Here is an 18,075-nt window from a genome sequence, read left to right as displayed (position 1 = left end):
ACATCGCTAATCTGCGAAATGTTGATATTTATTACATAATGCGAAAGCTGACGAAAAACACTAATGAGCAGCACATGTTTATTACCTCCCACTAACAATAGAGACTCATTTAATGTTGTACAAACTTCCAGCCTTTGATAAAACGACCCAATTATTTCTGAGTATGCCCAATAAGAAAACGTGCAGAGCGTCCGCCCAAAATACTGTCACGTTCCCGACCGAAAAGGATCTCTTCCCCGTAATTCTAGAAGGTTTGAGTTTACTCTTAACTCGGGTGTAACAGATAAGGAGGCCAACATGACCTTGCCGTGTCAGTCTCCACCCTAGCTCACTCCCGCATATTCAAGGGCCTCTAAACTCGTCAAACACAAAGTTAGGGCCGAAGTTGACGGAGCGCACCAATTGGCCTATCACGACGATGACTTCGCACTTTTTTTCGCCAACATCCAATCGGCGCGCTCCGTGAACTTTCGGCTCGAACTTTGTGTTTGACGAGTTTAGGGCCCTATACTTCGTTTCAGCTTCGGTCCAAGCGCGGCCGATGTTATACGCCGAAGGCCCAATCAAACACCGCAAAAAGCGCAGCGTCATGGCGTGCTCTCTGCGCTTGATAGGATTAGCCGGCTGAGGAGCGCGCACAGAGAGACGGCGAATACCGGCTGGTCCTATCAACTGCAGGGAGCACGCCATGACGTTGTGCCTCTTTCGCTGTTTGATTGCTCCTTCGGCTAATAGCATCGGCCGCGCTCGGACCTAAGCTGAAACAAAGTATGGGTCTAATATTCGATATACTGAGTGTAGTAGATAAGCAGACTGGGCGTGGCCTTGCCGACTCATTCTCCCGACGACGAGGCCCACTCTCTGGCAGTCTCACCCCAACCAGCTGTCACGCCGACGCTACGAAGTTCGCTGCTGCTCCTTCGATGCTCATTATTTATTTTGTTTCTGCCACATGTTCGCCGATTAAACCATGTTTTTTTTTTTTTAGTTTACGCTCGTCAAGCCTTTTTCAACCGCGACAATACTTTTAAAGTTTTATTTTTCTTTCACCGTAAAACCAAACGAGTCATTGCCGAACGCTCAGCCTCTGTTCAAATGTAGCGCTAGAAGTCTGAACCAGATTCCAATGTTTCAGAAGTAACCGTCATCTTATTATAAGGTTATAAGCGATGCTCCGAAAATTTCAATGGAAAATTGGGCCCCATACTTGGTTAGTGGCGCCACTCAGCTTCACGTCATCGGCCACAATTTTCCCACATAAAATTGAAAAAAATCAACTGTAACATTTTTTTTATATGATAGCGGCCCAGTCTTGAAATGTTGACATCTGGTTTGGACCTAGCGCTACATTCGAGTGGCGCTCAGCGATGCGTAATATGTTTTTTGCAGCAGAAGAAAAAAAGAAGCAATTCTTGCGTTTGTGTGTGTGTGTGGGGGGGGGGGGCGTTTTGTATACTAAAGCACCGCAATCTCAACAAACCGTGTAAGTTTCGCGACCCCTTCAACTGCCAATGCCGCAGAATCTGACGTGACTCCGAGGTCCCAGAACGAAATCTGTCATACAGATTTAAAATCGAAGCTAATTTTAACCAATCAGAAATGTACCAAGTTATAAACGTATAGCTCTCAAGTAAATAGAAAATAAATTGGACCTAAGTCTTTGTATAAATTGTTATGTTAGTTATTTTATATGTACACCATAGATTGTTACATTTTTTCCCGCAGGTCGGGCTGATCCTGTCGGTGAAAGACGCTTGCGTCCTTGTCCATGATGTGAAGCATTACACTCCTCATTGTGAGTGCTCCGACGTCCCGTTCAAGAATCTGCGCGCAGTTTACAACAAGCTTCGTCTGATTGAAAACAGCTGACTTCATGAAGTTTTATCGATATAAATAATAGTACCAGATTTTAGCTATTCGCCGATCACCCGATGGTATGATTTTTCTCAAATATTTTTTCGTGAGGATTAGGGCAAAATGCCAAATTCGCCTAAAATAAAAATGCTGGAGTTTCATAACACTAACACTTTGCTATAATTGAGATGCAATTTTCGTGTAATAAAATGTGAGGCCTTTGATGTTATAGTTTTTATTTCATTTCATTTATTATATAAGGCTGTTTGACATATATAAGGTTAATACAATGGTAGAAAACAACTTATCAAACGCTGTTCACCTTCAATGATTATTTGCAAAGTTATAGCGAGAAAACGCATATCGAGTGAGCTCTGTTGAAAATAAGGGATGATGAATTTTTGCACTCAGATTGGTCGTGTGAAAATATTTGGCAACCACTTCTTCACAGTCACTAACACGGTAAGGACGGCGGTGGCTTTCAGTTGTTGCACCTCCTGTGCGAGCTTTCTCCCTTCGGTAACACTTTGGCGTCTCGCGATCATCGAGTGTGATCATGCAGCAAAAGCACGACGGAAGGCAAAACCGTGTGTTGCTGGCTGGGCATTGGAAAAAGGCGTCCTTCATGTCCCGTGAGTGACAATATAGTCGCGATGCCTCTTTTGATCTTTGCTTGTCTCTGATGTTTAGATTTATATTTCTACGCCTATCATAAGCCAATGGGTGGGCCTCCCTTTACCGTAATTAGTCGTTAGTTGTTTCTTTACATTGGGAGGTCGTCTGCCTCATCGTGGCGACATTGTCACCCACTGTAGATGGGAAATTGAGCTCGTGCAGTACAACTTTCTAGCCTGGGGGGGGGGGGGGGGGGGGGGGGGGTCTTTAACGTGCATCACGCAGTAGCGATACACGACCGCACGCCGGTACGATGCTCATCCAGAGCTCTAATGTAGACACTTGGCGAAAACGTCGAATTCCTCACGGATGTTTTTTCGCCATTAGAGCCCCAGATCAAAACAGGCCAGGGTGCGGATTGAGCCCAGGATCCCTGGGGTGTGCAACGCGAGCTTTCGCTCCACGTGCTGCGAATCGGTGTGCGCTAGCCCACTCGGCCACCGATCGGCCCCTCCCATTACAGTGCCGTCTTACAAATTTACCCTCATAACAGCTGCATTTGGGATAAGGAATACGAAGTTTATTGACAGGGCGCGGCGAGTATCGACCATCTTCTTTTCGCTTCGCAGCCTATGAGATTGTGAGATTAGCCGAAGAGAAAACAAACCAAAAAATCACCAAGCAAGAATACTGATTATAATGAGCCGCGAAATCCTTAGGATGTGAGTGACTATAAAATGGTCAATATTCCGTCTCAGGTAGTCCCATTCCTTAAACTTTTAGCCTACCAGGGGTCCTAATGTGGACACTTGGCGAAAAATTCGTCGAGTAATCTGGCTGCCGTGATTGGCCAACGCCGCACTTGACCTTGGTGCCGGCCGATGAGAGCCGCCGGATTTCTCGTCGACTTTTTCTTAGGGGACCTGAAATGTACCATCGCGAACAGTATGAGCGGGAACGCCGAAGCGCATGGGCTTCGATGAGGGGTATTCACACTAAAGTTGCTAGATAAGCGCTGCCTACAAGTAGCGACATTCTTTGATGCGCGAACTGCGTGGCAGTGCAGGTTTCAGGAAGCAAATGGCAGCGCACAGCAGAGAACTGAGCGCCATTTTGTTCCTGCGGAATGAGCTTTGTCATTGGTATTGGTGTGTCTTTACTTGTAAAAGGAAGTATGAAGGGACTTTAGTTCATATGATGGGTGCTTTTCATGGACGGATCTGTGCGATGTCAGTGATCGGCGGAACCTTATCTGAGCTGCGTCGATCTTCAATCTACCATGTTGAATATACCTGAGACTGGGGTAGAAAAAAACATAAAAGTCGCAGAAACAGAACGGGACAGGACGACGGCGGTGCCATAGCGTAGGGGTTTAGGTGTCCGCTTCGTACACAAGTGGACGCGGGTTCGAATTAAAGCAAAACTACCTTTTAATTAAAACGTCGTCCTGTCCCGTTCTGTTTCTTCGACTTTTATGTTTTTTCTACCCCAGTCTCAGGTATATTCAACATGGTTAACATCTACCAGCTCGCCTGCACCCTTACTATTGTATCTTCAATCTACCTACGGCCTGCTGGCGACACGCTAGCGTATGGTCAGATTGGTTTTTGGAACACCATCAATGCAGTTTAGGAGACTGCATTGATTGACTTACCGTCTAATGCTCCCTTGACGATGAATGTGGCGCGCACCTACTGAAGCTACCAAACTGAAAAGGTGCAGACGGACAAGATGTCGTTCCTGGCGCCTTGAGACGCGAAAAGCGGCTGCTGTAACCATGCGTCAGAGACCTATTGCTAAATTACCCAAGCATCAATAAGAATTATTCGAATATAGGACTACGCGCCGGATGTGATGGTGGCTACACCAGTACCGGTTCGAAAGCAATAATATAAAACAGACGGCATTTTGTACGGCCGTTCGTCAACACTTTATTTTTGTTATTTACTTCGAATCCCTCATACGTGGAAGGCGACCACGTGCGGCGCATAGACCTACACTCCCAGCATTTTCCTTGATGCTCGTGTTATTAGCAATAGGGCTATTAGCACGTAACTTCTATCCAAGTAGATCTTCTAGTGTTACGTAGAGAATAAAAATAAATTGGATCGAACAAGGTAAAACGAAAATCGCGAGAATCGTGCAGCAAACGTGAAAGTATACGTTTTAAGGCACGTTTTATAATATATAGCACTACATTCCCTCGTGCTGACACCATAGCGATTGCACTTAGTCAGCGGTTGTGTATGCTTGCAGCTCTGCATGGAGATGTGGGGCACGATGCGGCGTCGCTTCTGCCCCACATCTCCACATGTGTGCTGTTGGGCAGGTATTTATAGCAGACTGCAAAATGGCTTCTTGCGCCACGCACGATGTAGACATTTTAAGCCCTCACAAAACAAACAATACACTGAACTTGTATCTGTGGATGGCACGTATGGGGACCGTCTGCGGAGAAAATTGCTAATTTCAATTTCTAACGTTTGTTGCAAACTTTTTTTCTTTTTTTTTTTTGCGCGCGCGCGCAAAAAAAAATGTCTCTGCAGTGACACCAAAAGCCACGAGGCGCATTCGTACGACCACCGCTCGACCAATTCTCGGCTTAGTAGAATGAGTGCTTTGGGGAAATATTTTGCATAGTTTTCCAGTTGTCTCAGAGCTTGAGAATGTCAGCTTAATGCAGCTTCTTCCAATGACGCAACGTAGATCTTAAGAGCCATTTTTTTCACGTTTAGGAATCAGATGAATGGAATGATAGAGGTCAGCCCTCACAGGAACTGGAATGGGCCCAGTGCCTCCATTCGTAAGAAATGAAAGGAATGAAACTTTCAGACACTCTAATTCCAAGGAATGGAGGTGGAATGGAATGGGCGTACCCATTCAACAACACTGAAACCAAGCATCTAATTAACCTTCTAATCAGCCTTGCGAAGGATAATAGGAATGCTCCTGGGTTAAATTTAACTCTAACATGGCAGTTGTTCAGCACAAAATTTATGTGAAAAAGTATATAAAGATGAGCAGATACATTTTTGTCAAAGCGTTTTTTATTTGTATTCAAATACATTTTCGGTAAGTATTTTGCCCAAACCTGTCTAATATTTATTGAAGAAAGTCATCTACTGATCCCACAACACCAAGTCAAGATATACTGAAACGACGAGTTCAAAAGCTTTCATATTAGGCTGGCTGAAGAAAACTGCATGATGCAGAGGGTTGTTCATTTGTTCGTTATAAAGGCAGCCGGGTACACTTGGCCCAAGTATCGAAGAGTGCTTTCCTCTGTATCTTTCCACTCTCCGTTTTCGGAAGAGCTTCCACGAAGAAGACGCCTCCGTAGAGATGCTTGTACTCAGCACAGGTTCCTTCGGAGGAAGTAGAAAGTGCATTTTAGAGAAAAAGTTGCGAACTGAAAAGGTACAAACACTCTTAAAAGATTTCGTCACCCGTGTTCCAGTGTAAGAGGCGAGCACGCAAAACCCTGAGTGCAATTTTTACCGAAAATCTTATCGGTAAAGCAGCTTTAGATTCTCAATCACCCCGGAAAATTTTTATCTGTATACATAGCTTGCCTGTGACATTAGTCCGCTCTTCTTTCTAGAATTCAGAGGCGCCTCGTGAACGCACCGAAAGATGCGCCTTTTCCCCCGATATCTTATTTGACCAAGTGACGGCATTGGAAACTATGTATTCTCATCAACAGTTTTTTTTTTCTCGCCAACTGCCTCTACAGAAAGTATTATGATAGATCTGTTTGTGTTCTACTTCCACCAACTTGCCTGCGTTTTACCATTGTACAAGGGTCATCCGACATTAAGCAAACTGCGAATTCATGTTCGGTAGAGATGAAATTAGAATCACAGCGTTAGTAATACACACACATGCTCGGAGTTTTCTTTCTTTCAAATAGACAGTTCGATATTTGAAGCTACTGATCTTCAATATGGGAAGCCACAAAAGGGTTGCTGATAGGCATAAAAAAGCTAAAAACGTAGGATACGCGTTTGATCAGAATGCGACCCGTCCACCAAGGCTTTTAGACCCGCGAGTCAAAGAACTCACCACCTCTGCAATAAGCGATAGGTGCATACTAGCTTATACCAGAGAGAGAGAAAATGGGACACTTTTATTGTTCTTTGAGAATCAATTTGCGATATTAAAACATAGAGCCCAGAGGTATCCACTTGGTTTATTTCATCGAAAGGAATATGTTGCACTCGTGTTAATTAAACATTTATAAAATCCGCAAATTCTCATTTATTTAATAAGGATTTAGTCGAAATATAGATCTCGCTCGCATCTGAGAGATGAATACTTATGTATTTACTAGCCGTTTCGCGAGAGGGTCCTTAATATCACGAAAAAAATCGTAATATTATCCCTTCAAGAAACATTTTTCATTTGGAAAAACACCCTGCACTTTAATGTTGAACACCTTTAGACCGGGTAAAGAATTTGAGATACCCGCAACGATATCCTTGATTTCTCTTTCCATTGCTCCAGCAACGTTCTTGATATCCTCCTTGGGCACGACAATGGCGGCCGGTGCTTCTCCGTAGACCGGGTGGGGCACACCCAGCACAGCCACCTCCGCGATACCGCCGTGTTTGGCGAGCAGCAATTCTTCGAGTTCTGTCGGAACTACCTGCTGATCCAGGCACTTGATCATTTCTTTGATTCTTTCCACGAAGTGAACTCGGCCATCTGTATCGTGGTAGGCCAAATCGCCTGAAAGAATGCAGAGATCAGCTTTAGTCACCGACAGGATAAGAACGGCAGGGAGAACTTCTGCTTGTTCCGGCTCCAGCACAAGCTTCCTACTAGAGCCACTAAATGAGCTACGCTTAGAGTATCGGCACCGTGAGTCGTGATATTTTTGTGCGCACCACCGTTTTGGTGATTAGGACAAAGCACATGCAACTGCCAAACGTCATAATTCAAAAGCGCGGCATCCCCGGCATTAGATTCCCTGTTAGGAAGCTCATGTAGTATTATTAAAAAGCTCAAACACCAACCAAGCCCCTCTATTGGGGCCTTACATTCGAAGCCAAGTCGGTCTTTTCTTCAGGGGTGACTACAGTTATTGCCGTTGAGGAGCAGTGTCCTTTTCTTTTTCTTCTATGGTGGGTGTCTTAACCTCCTTCTACGGCTGTATTGTCAATATAGTGACGAAGCCCGTTCAGATATGCGGATGGTAAAGCTCCGAGAATCCGACTGATGTTCTGTGGCGTTATTTGAATCTGCCAGGATTCGAGAAACAGTCTTTTTCGGGGATTTGTCTCAATGTCACTGATGCATGTGTTGTTAAACTCAATACGATGGTCCTTGACGTCGCAGTGCTCAGCAACCGCAACACGCTCATAATCAAACTTGCGTACGTCTTTTTTGTGCTGACGGATTCTTTCTGAAATGTTCTTTGTTTCGCCAATGAATGTGGACGCGCAAACCCCGCAAGCAATCTTACATATAACGCCTTGGGTTCTGTCTTTAGCAGGGCGATCTTTTGGGCGTTGCATGAGTCGTCCACGGGTAGACACAGGTTTGTGCGCCGTTTGGAGGCCCTTTTTCACGTGCCAGTGCCTCGCTTGTTCCCTTCATGTAGGGAACGCTGATGCGCGAGGTTTGGCAGGAATTTACACTTGACTGTTGCTGCACGTGTCGTTGGTTTCGGCTTACACAGCGGGCAACACAATGGATGAAGCTGCTCGGGTAGCCATTCTTTTTTAAGGTCCGAAATGACGGTTTGTTCCTCCTTTCTCCTTTCTCCTGACCTCTTCCGATCAGCAGGTGGTCCTTACCCTGGTTAAGAGTGTCCTGACCACCGACGCCTTGTGAACGGCTTTCTGTTTTACTTTTAAGTCATGTAATATTGCTTTGCTATGCCGTGAACTGTTTAAACATGTTTGGAAGACGGAAAAGCGTTTCCTGTGATTTAAACTAAAGCTTGAGATAACCGGCCACTATGATTTTAACCACTAACAAAGGTAAGGGTCGTTACTCTGAAGCGTAGCTTATCTAGTGGGTTCCTACCTTTTATTTTATTCAGTGTTTTTTAGACAATACAGATTGTCTGCAGCATAAATGCAAAAAACCAGATGGACTGACGAGGCCTCGATGCCGCTTTATAGTAGAAATACAAGTTACTGTCGATAACGAAACGAAATATCAAAAACACTCTGATCAAATCACATTTTCCTGCATTAACAACAGTATTACAAAAAATGAAAAGAAAAAAAATTCGAATAACAAGTTGCAGATGAACAATTCATACCAAACAGTCACTTCAGTTTCAATTTTATATACTCTTTATGGTTCGATTGCTATTAAGGTTTCTTTCATTATGCATTTAAATTTTTTTATTGAAGTACTAGGTGCGGTAAGTTTTTGAAGGTCAGTACACGTGTTTAAATAGTTCGGGATTTGATACGCCAGTGTTTGTGTGGTTATGTTTGTCCTAATTTTAGGGAGTATTTCCAAATCATGCCGTAAGCCATAGTGATGGCTTGGTAGAATGCAAAATGAAAGATGCGTTGGTTGCGGAAGTATCGAGTCCTGAAACATGCAGATTGCAAGTCTATATGCGTACAGTTGGTAAACATTTATTATTTTATGGTGTTTTAAGAGGGAGGAGGTAAGTGCGTCAGTCAGAATTTAGTACAGCATTGTACGCATAATACTGTCTCGTGAGCCTCTATTGTGGACACGCATCTAAAGGACGACGAAATGCAACGAACGCGTGCTGGAGGCCGGGTATTCGAAAGAGATGCCTTGCCGTTCTCAAATTGTCAGTGACTTTTACGAAAAAGTAACGGTGTTAACAGTACGTGGTAATCGACGTAAGACTCACTTTTATCGTAAGTGGTGCGAAACCGACCCTGAATTTATTAAGGGGAAGAACTTACCCGACCGACACCATCCCTCGCTGTCTCTGAACTGGGCAGTCTCCAGAGGACGCTTGTAATAGCCTCGAGATGCCGCGGGTGATCGGTAGCAGAGCTCGCCAGGCTCATTCGGTCCCAGTGATTTACCAGTGGTCACGTTTACGACCTAAAAAAAGAATCGCCAATTACAAAAAAAAAAAAAAAATGAAACAAGTGGGGTGCCAACTAAGAGGATATTCAGATATCATTCGAATGCCTGCATGATCCCAACGTTCGGCACGTGCCGCGAACAAAGCTTGTGAACTAATCCTTAAATTTCTCTATTGTTTCTTGTTTTTTTTTTTGTCTTTGGGGGGGCGGAGGGAGGGAACTGTGCGTCATCTTATCTCGGGACGTGTCTACTGTGCACAGGAATGGTGCTAGAGAAAAACAAAATGGGAGACATCTACATGCCATTGGGATTGTGATCTTGCAATCACCGCATTAGATTCGGAGGTAAAGCGATCGGCTTGAGCCTTGCGGGACCTACCAATCCGTCCATTAAGCAACCCTACCATGTTTGAAGTGTCGGTGATGTCGTCTGCCTCCTTTCTGTCAGTGCCTAGGGGTGCTGGCAGATAGGAGATTTATGGTAACAGCGAATCCATAAATTTCAACATTCCCTAACCATCTGCCTCTGATTAGGAAGTGCTGAATGCCTGAGCCACCCGGAAAAAAAAGGGGGCCGGGGGGGCCGGGGGGGGGGGGGGGGGGGGGGGGGAGGCTGGTAACTTTAGAATTTTCTTAGAGCTGTCTTGTCAATAAATACATAGTAAGAACAATAAGACACACAGCCTCGCAGGAATTAGAGCTCTATAAGTTGTGAAACTTGGTTTCGATATGATGTTTGAAGATTTCAAGTTAAGAAGTCTAAGTTTTGTGTCATGATCAATTTAAGGCTTCTGATATCTAAAATATTTTGCCGTGGTCGTTTTTGTAAAAAAAAAACACAAAATAACGTACCTAAGTTGTGCGTACTTAATATTATACAGAAAAAAAGCATGCACATCCAAATCAGAGCGCGCTATACACGAACGTAGGTGTCAACGCAGGGATAAAATATAGCCGCAACTCAAGGAAAATAGTGTCAACACTAAAGCTATTTTACTTCGACATGAAAATTCGAAAATCGATGCAGGTTTGTGTGCAGAATTAAATACATCGTTAACTATTAATTGAGGTTGCGTATTTTCATCGATATTTTCACAAAACAATGCCTCGTATCTAGCCGCACTTTCGTGTTAAATTAGAGTATCGCAACGTACGACGGGGTATGTTTAATAGTGCTCCAGATAGAGCTTGGGATTTAGCGACACTGACACGACGGTGACACGACAAACTGAAATAGGGGCAAACTAAATACTTCGTTTCAGCTGAAATCTAAACGGAGTCGATGATACAGAGTAATGGGACCAATCAAGCAGCAACAAAAGCGCAGACCACTCTGCCTTGCCTGTTTCTCATTAGATCAGCACTGATAGAAAACGTACAGAAACATGACGAGCCCCATGATGGTGCGTTTTCGACACTTTCTGATTGGTCCCATCAGCTTGTAGCGGCTACTGCGTCGGGACTAAGGCTAAAACATAGCACAACAGCTGCTTATTTTTCCTTCTACAGAAACGTTCTAAAAAAATATATCGAAAAGAGAAGGAACAGGAAGAAAAGGGGGTTCGGAGCTGAAAAACAGACAAAGAATGAAGAACTATTTTGGATTTCCGCCATCAAAAACGCTCAAACCTACGCCGTTGTCACCGAAGCGCTTGCGTGCGGCCCATGATACGTTGGTCTTCTAACGCGACAGTGTTAAGGAGCTCGTGTCGCAGAAAAGCCGGCGTCGGTGGCGCCGTGACGGAAAAATGCTGATTGGTCAATAGGGTAATGACGTCAGAGCCACATAAACTCGCGCGGGAATTTTAAACAACCCACAACATTCACGTGAAACGTAATGCAACACCTGAAGTAAAAGTGATTAAAGAACATGCAAATTAAATGTCGCCGCACGTCTTAAATAATTCCGCTTTATAAAGTACTTCATTTGCCTTGAAGGGAATGTGAATAATTGAAGGCGGTATTCGAACCCACAACCCTTCGGTTGCGAGCCGCACACGCTACTGACAAGGCCATGTCCGCTTTTTTTTTTTTTTTTCTTTATTGCATTGAGCAGGAAACACATGTCAAATACTATTAAAAATGCTCTGCAAAGCTTTTGCAGAGCATGTTAAAAGCTTTCATTTCCAACAGCTCTTTCCAAAGGCCTAGCCATTCGGGCTCCCGCTCGCGGGTAGAAAAAAACACTTTCCATTTGTTTAACAAGGTCAAATAAAACCGAACTTCTTTGGTATCGGGGTCGGCTTGACGCACTGCCATGCGCGACCGCCATATATACTGCACAGCCCTAAAAGAAAGAACATATCAAAAGGTATACAATCGTCGTTGCTTTAACTAAAAAAACGTATGCCCGACGGGCTGATACAGAACTCTTTCTGTAACGTACGCTGAAGGAAGTCCCCCCCCCCCAAAAAAAACAAACAAACAAACAAAACAAAACAAAAAAACTGCATTTTAAGAGAAAATAAAACGTGCTCGACGGTCTCGGGTTGTTTACACAACATACAACCCACGCCCTTTTCTCTCAGCCAAGCTTTGAGTATTGCTACGCAATTTGAAAAAGAAAGTTTTGACAGCGGGTAGTACACACATGCGCTTAACGCGTTTCAGTACATCGCGACCATCGCTGCAAACGACACTTCTGTACAGCGGGCAGGAAACAAACTTAACACCAAGTCACGTTTTAGCGTCTCCTTGGTTACCACAGACAGACACTCCAAAGAATAGCAGGAAGACAAAAAGTGGAAAGCGTCGACAACCTCTTTGTGAAAGCCATATAGTCTTGATGACTCACCGCCGTAGGATGATACAACGAAGGTCAGCAAATGGAATGACAGTCTTGTTTGAATGAACGCGTGTATGAAAGGGTGGTCTTGGTCGCGGAGAAAAAAGAAACGTGACACCAACTGTCGTACAAACAAATCCGATCATCCCAATCCGCCGTCACTGACACGATGAAACAGATTGTCGCGCCTCATGGGCTCCCAAGACGAGTTCCAGATGTATGTCGCAAAAATGCGGTGAAACTTTTGCACGTTCATGCGGGCACAATGAATTACTGCAACGCATACCATAACTTGGCAATAAGAAAAACATTGCAAACAGTCGAGGCCATGTCCACCGCACTTCCTGCTCACTGACAGAAAGAAGATGAGAAGCGAATGAGAAGGCGATGAGAACGGGGCCTGATAACCCTATCGCGTTCCACTTTTTTAATTAACTCGTTTTTTTTGTGAATACAATTGAAGGCTTACTGACAAACGTTCTGTGCATTCCTGTAGTCACAAAAAACGCCTCCATCACTTCGCGCTGAGGGAGTCGTAAAAAATACCGCTTGCGTTTGAAAAAGCCTACATTGGGCAAACAGGAAAATGTTTAGACTACGAGAGCACAAAAACACCTGAAAGCTGCAGTAAGTCCCACGATATCTGGCAGCGTATTGTGCAAGGAACAGTTGTGAGGCGCAATCCCAAAGAACCATCATACTGACTAGCTAAAGGGAAAAGAAAAAAACACGATGTGATGAATGCGTTTTTCATGACGGCAGGAACGCACGGGCCTCTCGCACGTACCTCAGTGACAACGGCGTAGGTTTGAGCGTTTTTGATAACGGTAATCGCGATAGCGCTGTTCTATATTTAAATATGCTTTTTAGTTCTCTCTTCCTTTTTCTTCTTCCTTTTTTTCACCTTTTGGTACACTCTTCCGTGGAAAGAAAAATGAACAGTTGTTAATTCGTGCCTATTTTTGTATATGTCATATCGTCTGTCTCGTCTCAGTGTTGATTACTTCTAACCCTTCGCAGCGCCGCTTAGTCAAAGTTTTTTTTTATCTTCCTTTCAATTAAGCCCCCAAAGCCCCGTGGTAAAATTGTCTATTCAATGTGTAGATGTCTCAAAATACAGCGTTGAACCATCTGCAGTCTCAAGAAACTGTGCACCTGGCACTGCCATTAGCTCGGCTTAGTCAAGCACAAAGTGAACAAGAAATTTCATGGCGCATTTTAAAACTTGGGTATCTGCCATTCTGGAGGACGTGCACACTGGTTTATGAGGACAAACTAGCTTTAGGTTCCTGCGAAAATATTGTTTATGCAAAAAGTTACGGAACATTTCTTAAGACAATTTTTTTTTTTTTTGCACCATAGATATTTTTATTGCGTTAGCATTAGTTGTTTGGTATATGCGCTGACGTTGGACTGGCTGGAGAACGCGTATTCAAAGTTCGCAGCGCCGCCAAGGGGTGGCGCCGCAGCCCCTCTGGCTCTGGAAACTGGCTAGGAAAGACCTTCTGCAAGAGTCGACAGATGGCGGCACGGTGCATATTTCGAGAGGCTAGGACGCATAGCAACCAGTGCTTAAACACCGACGACCAGTTCCCACTTTCCATTTTTCCTTCGCTTCCTCCAATCCCCCCTTCTACCCTGTCCACTGTTGCCTGTTTCCCCCTCCCCCCTGGTGAGGAGGAGTTTCCGCCTTGCAGAGTCTCGAGTGTGATAGTGGGCCTTCAAATTCAGAGGGGTCTGGGGGGATCTTTTCGACGGCGACGATGTTGAGAACTACAACCATGCGTACAGCATTATTTATTTGGCGTGTTTCTGACGCAGCGTTTGGCTATGTGAGTTAAACGCTGACCCCTCCCCCCATTCCCCTTCCCCCGAGGTGACTACTACAGAGACCCCCTGCCGCCGGTAGGAGACTTTAAGCACTGATTAGCAACGCAGTCGGCGTAAGCCGTGACGTCACACCTAGACGCCGAAGATCAACGGCGACGTCCTTCTTCGCCAATCTCGGAGCCGCACAGCGGGAGACCGAATTGGGAAGGACTGGGGCGCGAGTCAACTCTCCCCGTCCTCCCGCTCACGCCGCTTTGTTGCGACATTCTGCGCATGGCTTATTACAAAAGTATTAACCAATCTTTTGGGCCAGACGTACACGCCGCCTGGCAGCGACCCGCCGGCGGCGACCCGCCGGTGGCCGAAGTACGTCATAGCCGCGCTGTCCCCCTACTGCACCTCGGTTATAAGGTGTTACGTCAGACGGCCGGCGTGCTAGTGCGCGCTTTCGACGCCCTCGGAAGCTCATGCAGCCGGCTTCAGAGGCATGTGAACGCATGCGAGCTGCACGTTGCGTTCTTCGGCCTGCCACGCCGATAATGACGCGCAGTTGTCTTACCATATGTCACCGGGTGGTAAGCGCACGGTGTCGTCGCCCCTGTATGCACATGTCTGCACAACAAGGAAATGGGTCGATCGATTTTTTGCATCGCGCGGACGTCCTTTATGCAAACGCTAAGTGACCTGATCTGCTTGCACCAGGGAGAACAAAAGTTTCAGGAAGGTTCACCCCGCGGAAAGTGCTGAGACGCTGCATTCACCATGTTTTGATATAATTTAGCGCTTCGCGAAATGCTCACGCATTCCTTCGAGAACCAGCGTGATGACAGGAGCGATTTCGGCCCATTTCGTTTCTCATTTGGCGTAAAATTTGTTTTTAGGGTTTTTTGAATTTTTATTCAAGAAAGTCTCATATATCTGGCCTTAAGACAGGACACAAAATGTTGTACCTGCATGTACTACAGTCACAAGTCAATGCATCGTAAGAATCAGAATTACAGGCTCAGCTAAAAAGACAAATAAACCTGAAAAAAAATTAAATTTTGTTACCTTGATTTCGCTCATGAGAACAGGATACCCGATGTCAGTGTAAGAGACGACATCCTTCGGCGGGGCACAGAGAAAGCCGTTTGATTCTGTCATTCCGTAGAACAACCTCAGACTTCGAAGGTTTTCAAAAACGCTCATGGTTAGTTCCGCGAGCTGCTTTGAGAGCGCGCCGCCCCCGACGCCGACATCCTGCACAGTGTTGAGTCTTCTACCCGTGGAGTGAACGTAATGCACCAATTTCTCAAGACGCCCTGGAAAGCCATGAAGAAGAGTTACCTACAAGAAAGGAGACGTGAGAGGCTTCATTAGACGGCACCCCAATGTGCAAGCGCGAGTAATACAAGCGTGAACGACCTGCCACGCTTACTTGGCGCATCTACTAGTGCCAAAGAAGACCTTCTCCAAACTAATGCTTGGCCTACAAGTTTAGATACAAGTCTTAAAATTATTACACAAACCGCAAGGAACATAATCGGAATTGTGGGATCTATACTCATCGCAAACAGCAATGCAATATTATGTGTGGGTGCATTTTTTCCAATCTGTATGATGGACTTTTCTGAGATAAATTTTGAAAAGGTATTTGCTAAATATAAATAAATAAGGAGTAAATTTACGAGAAAAAAAAAAATACGCGACGGTTTCGACAATACTCTGTCTACCAGCTCATTTTCCTATTAAAGAGAAAAAGGCGAGACGGCTTGAGTGCTGTGTTCCTTGCTTTGAAGTAGCTTAATATTAAATTCTTCTACTTTTAAACTTTCCCTGTGAATGTACCGCGTTCCTTTTTTTTTTTTTTTTAAACTTAAGTTGCATTAGCCCCAGCAGTCAATAAATAGAAACATAGTTTGCGTACCCCCTCACCTTGAATTTGTCGATCATATCGGCGTACCGGTCCATCCCTAAGGTATGAGGGACAACTACGCAGACTGCTCCAGCCAAAGCTGTGAGGATACTCCATAGCCCTGAGACGTGAGCCAGTTGGTTCCATGCCAGCGTGACATCTCCGTCGGTTCTAGTGCCGCATTTCCTGCAAGGGGTCATTCAGAAGCCAGTCCCAATGACTTAAGGGGAGGGAAAAGAGACAATGTTCAGAAATATTTCTATTTTAAGACCCTTGGATAGTATTCTAAATGAGTGAATGATGCGTATGTGTCTACTTCTTTATAAAGCGTGGGGTGTGCACTGATCGTGATCTACAGAGGGTGCTAAGGTACAGACGTCCAGCAGTTCGTAATATTTATGGGTGTCTACAATTGATTTTAGTGTTGTCAAACTAGCCGGAAAATCGCAATCGCTGACTCGGTCACCTGCGAACATGTCCATCGTTGACTATTTTACAAAATGTGCGACGACACTACTTAGTGCAAGCTATTGGGGTAAATGTTTATGACTGCAATGAAAATGAAGCAACGAGAGTTACTGCCTCCATTCTCACCTTTAGTGCTTTTTGTCAGAAATTAAAATTTATTACCTATCACAGCTTACCCAATTAGCATTTACGTTAGCGATCATCTAGTAATATATATGTTCATTAACAAACTATACAAAAACAGAACAAAAGCTAGATCTCTAAGTATGAATTTTCAAGTAAAACGTGGAATGCGATAGGATGTAGATTGTCTGTACATATCTTTTATTGTGTGTAAGAAGAGACGCGTTCCCAGGGCGACGAATAAAGTATTAGATAGAGGCTCAAAAAATAAAAAGGAGGGTACAACCTCCGTGAGCCAGGCTTCCTTGGCATTGATGGACATTGAGGTAGAATTTTTAGATCAGGAAATATCACCCATGGAATTGTATAACCAATATCACCTAATTCGGTGATGCACAGGCGTCATCCCACCGCGATTATAGAGTTATGTGTTTTTGAAAGTTTTTGTTTTGCGGATTTTCCAGAAAAAAATTCCCGTTAATAGTCAGCGCTTGTAACGCGCGCTTCTTTCTTACGTTCGTGTAACATTCACGCTGTTTCAAGATGAACCCACGCCAATTAGCCCAGTTATCCTGTCTCATAAAATACATATATAAACATTTCTTGTAAGTGTTTAAGCAGCAGCTTAGAAATTTGAAAATTGTATCATGCTTACGTTCATCTTAACAAAAAAAAAAGTAGCAACGACCATATAACTACAGGCAAGCTTCGTACATACGCGGTTGTATAAAATGAAGCTACGAAGTTGTAGTGCGTGATTTCGACGGGCTTGGGAAGTCCCGTGGTGCCCGACGTGTATGCCAGGGCCATCAGGGTGCGCTCCGGGTCCGGTACGGGAATCTCTCGGAACTCGGATTCCTTCCATTGGGAAAAGGTAGAGGTGGAGACGAATCCCGCGGCATCTCCTATCACGAAGAGACCCTGCAATATGGACACAATCCTTTAGAATGCAGACTTTTCTGTATTCGAAAGTCCCGAGTTTATTAGTGCTATTGTCACGAATGCGAACTTGTGCTCAAAACAAAAAGGAAACAGAAAATAACAACAGAGCGTCGCGTGCGTTGAAGTCGGCGTAAGAGCAGGATCGAACGCTAGGGCGAGACTTACTGCGGCTTGCCACGCGAAGCCCCTTTTATACACGCGTGGGCTTCAGGAACAATCGACGGAGAAGGTTCGGGCATAGAGCTTTCTAACCTCGAATCAGCAACACGGTCCTCGAATTTACCATACTTCGTCTCACCCTACAATGGACTAAAGGCAAAAATTACGGACGGCCAGATCCAATCACGAGTCACTTAGAAATTGCGTGGTATTGCGCTTTGATGCACGTATGAGTGCCCGCGTCTTGAATCACTGATGGGGATGGGTGGACAGTGGTTCGAATCGAATAGCAGTGAGTGACCCAACAATTTTACATTGCAAAAAAAAAAAAAAAAAAAACAAGCCGCGACGTACAGGCTGTTTTCAGTGTCGAA

At 44.7% G+C, this 18,075-nt stretch overlaps 1 protein-coding gene across 1 annotated transcript in view; it reads right to left on the bottom strand.

The window, feature by feature from the left end:
* Nucleotides 1-5,653: 5,653 nt before the first annotated feature.
* The window catches only part of LOC8042325 (4-coumarate:CoA ligase 1-like), a 29,290-nt gene continuing 16,868 nt past the window's right edge, over nt 5,654-18,075 (bottom strand). The window contains exons 4-9 of the mRNA XM_040215180.2: nt 17,319-17,521; nt 16,030-16,195; nt 15,166-15,441; nt 9,372-9,516; nt 6,934-7,197; nt 5,654-5,834 (exon numbers count right to left, since the gene is read on the bottom strand). Coding sequence (XP_040071114.2) covers nt 5,701-5,834; nt 6,934-7,197; nt 9,372-9,516; nt 15,166-15,441; nt 16,030-16,195; nt 17,319-17,521 — 1,188 coding nt within the window. The 3' untranslated portion in view covers nt 5,654-5,700. The remainder of the gene's footprint in view (nt 5,835-6,933; nt 7,198-9,371; nt 9,517-15,165; nt 15,442-16,029; nt 16,196-17,318; nt 17,522-18,075) is intronic.

This window comes from Ixodes scapularis, unplaced genomic scaffold (assembly GCF_016920785.2).
Source record: "Ixodes scapularis isolate PalLabHiFi unplaced genomic scaffold, ASM1692078v2 PGA_scaffold2__306_contigs__length_199485367, whole genome shotgun sequence".
Classification (NCBI taxonomy): Eukaryota; Metazoa; Arthropoda; class Arachnida; order Ixodida; family Ixodidae; genus Ixodes; species Ixodes scapularis.
Note: the sequence above shows the minus strand (reverse complement) of the source record. Positions and strands in the feature narration are given on the sequence as shown.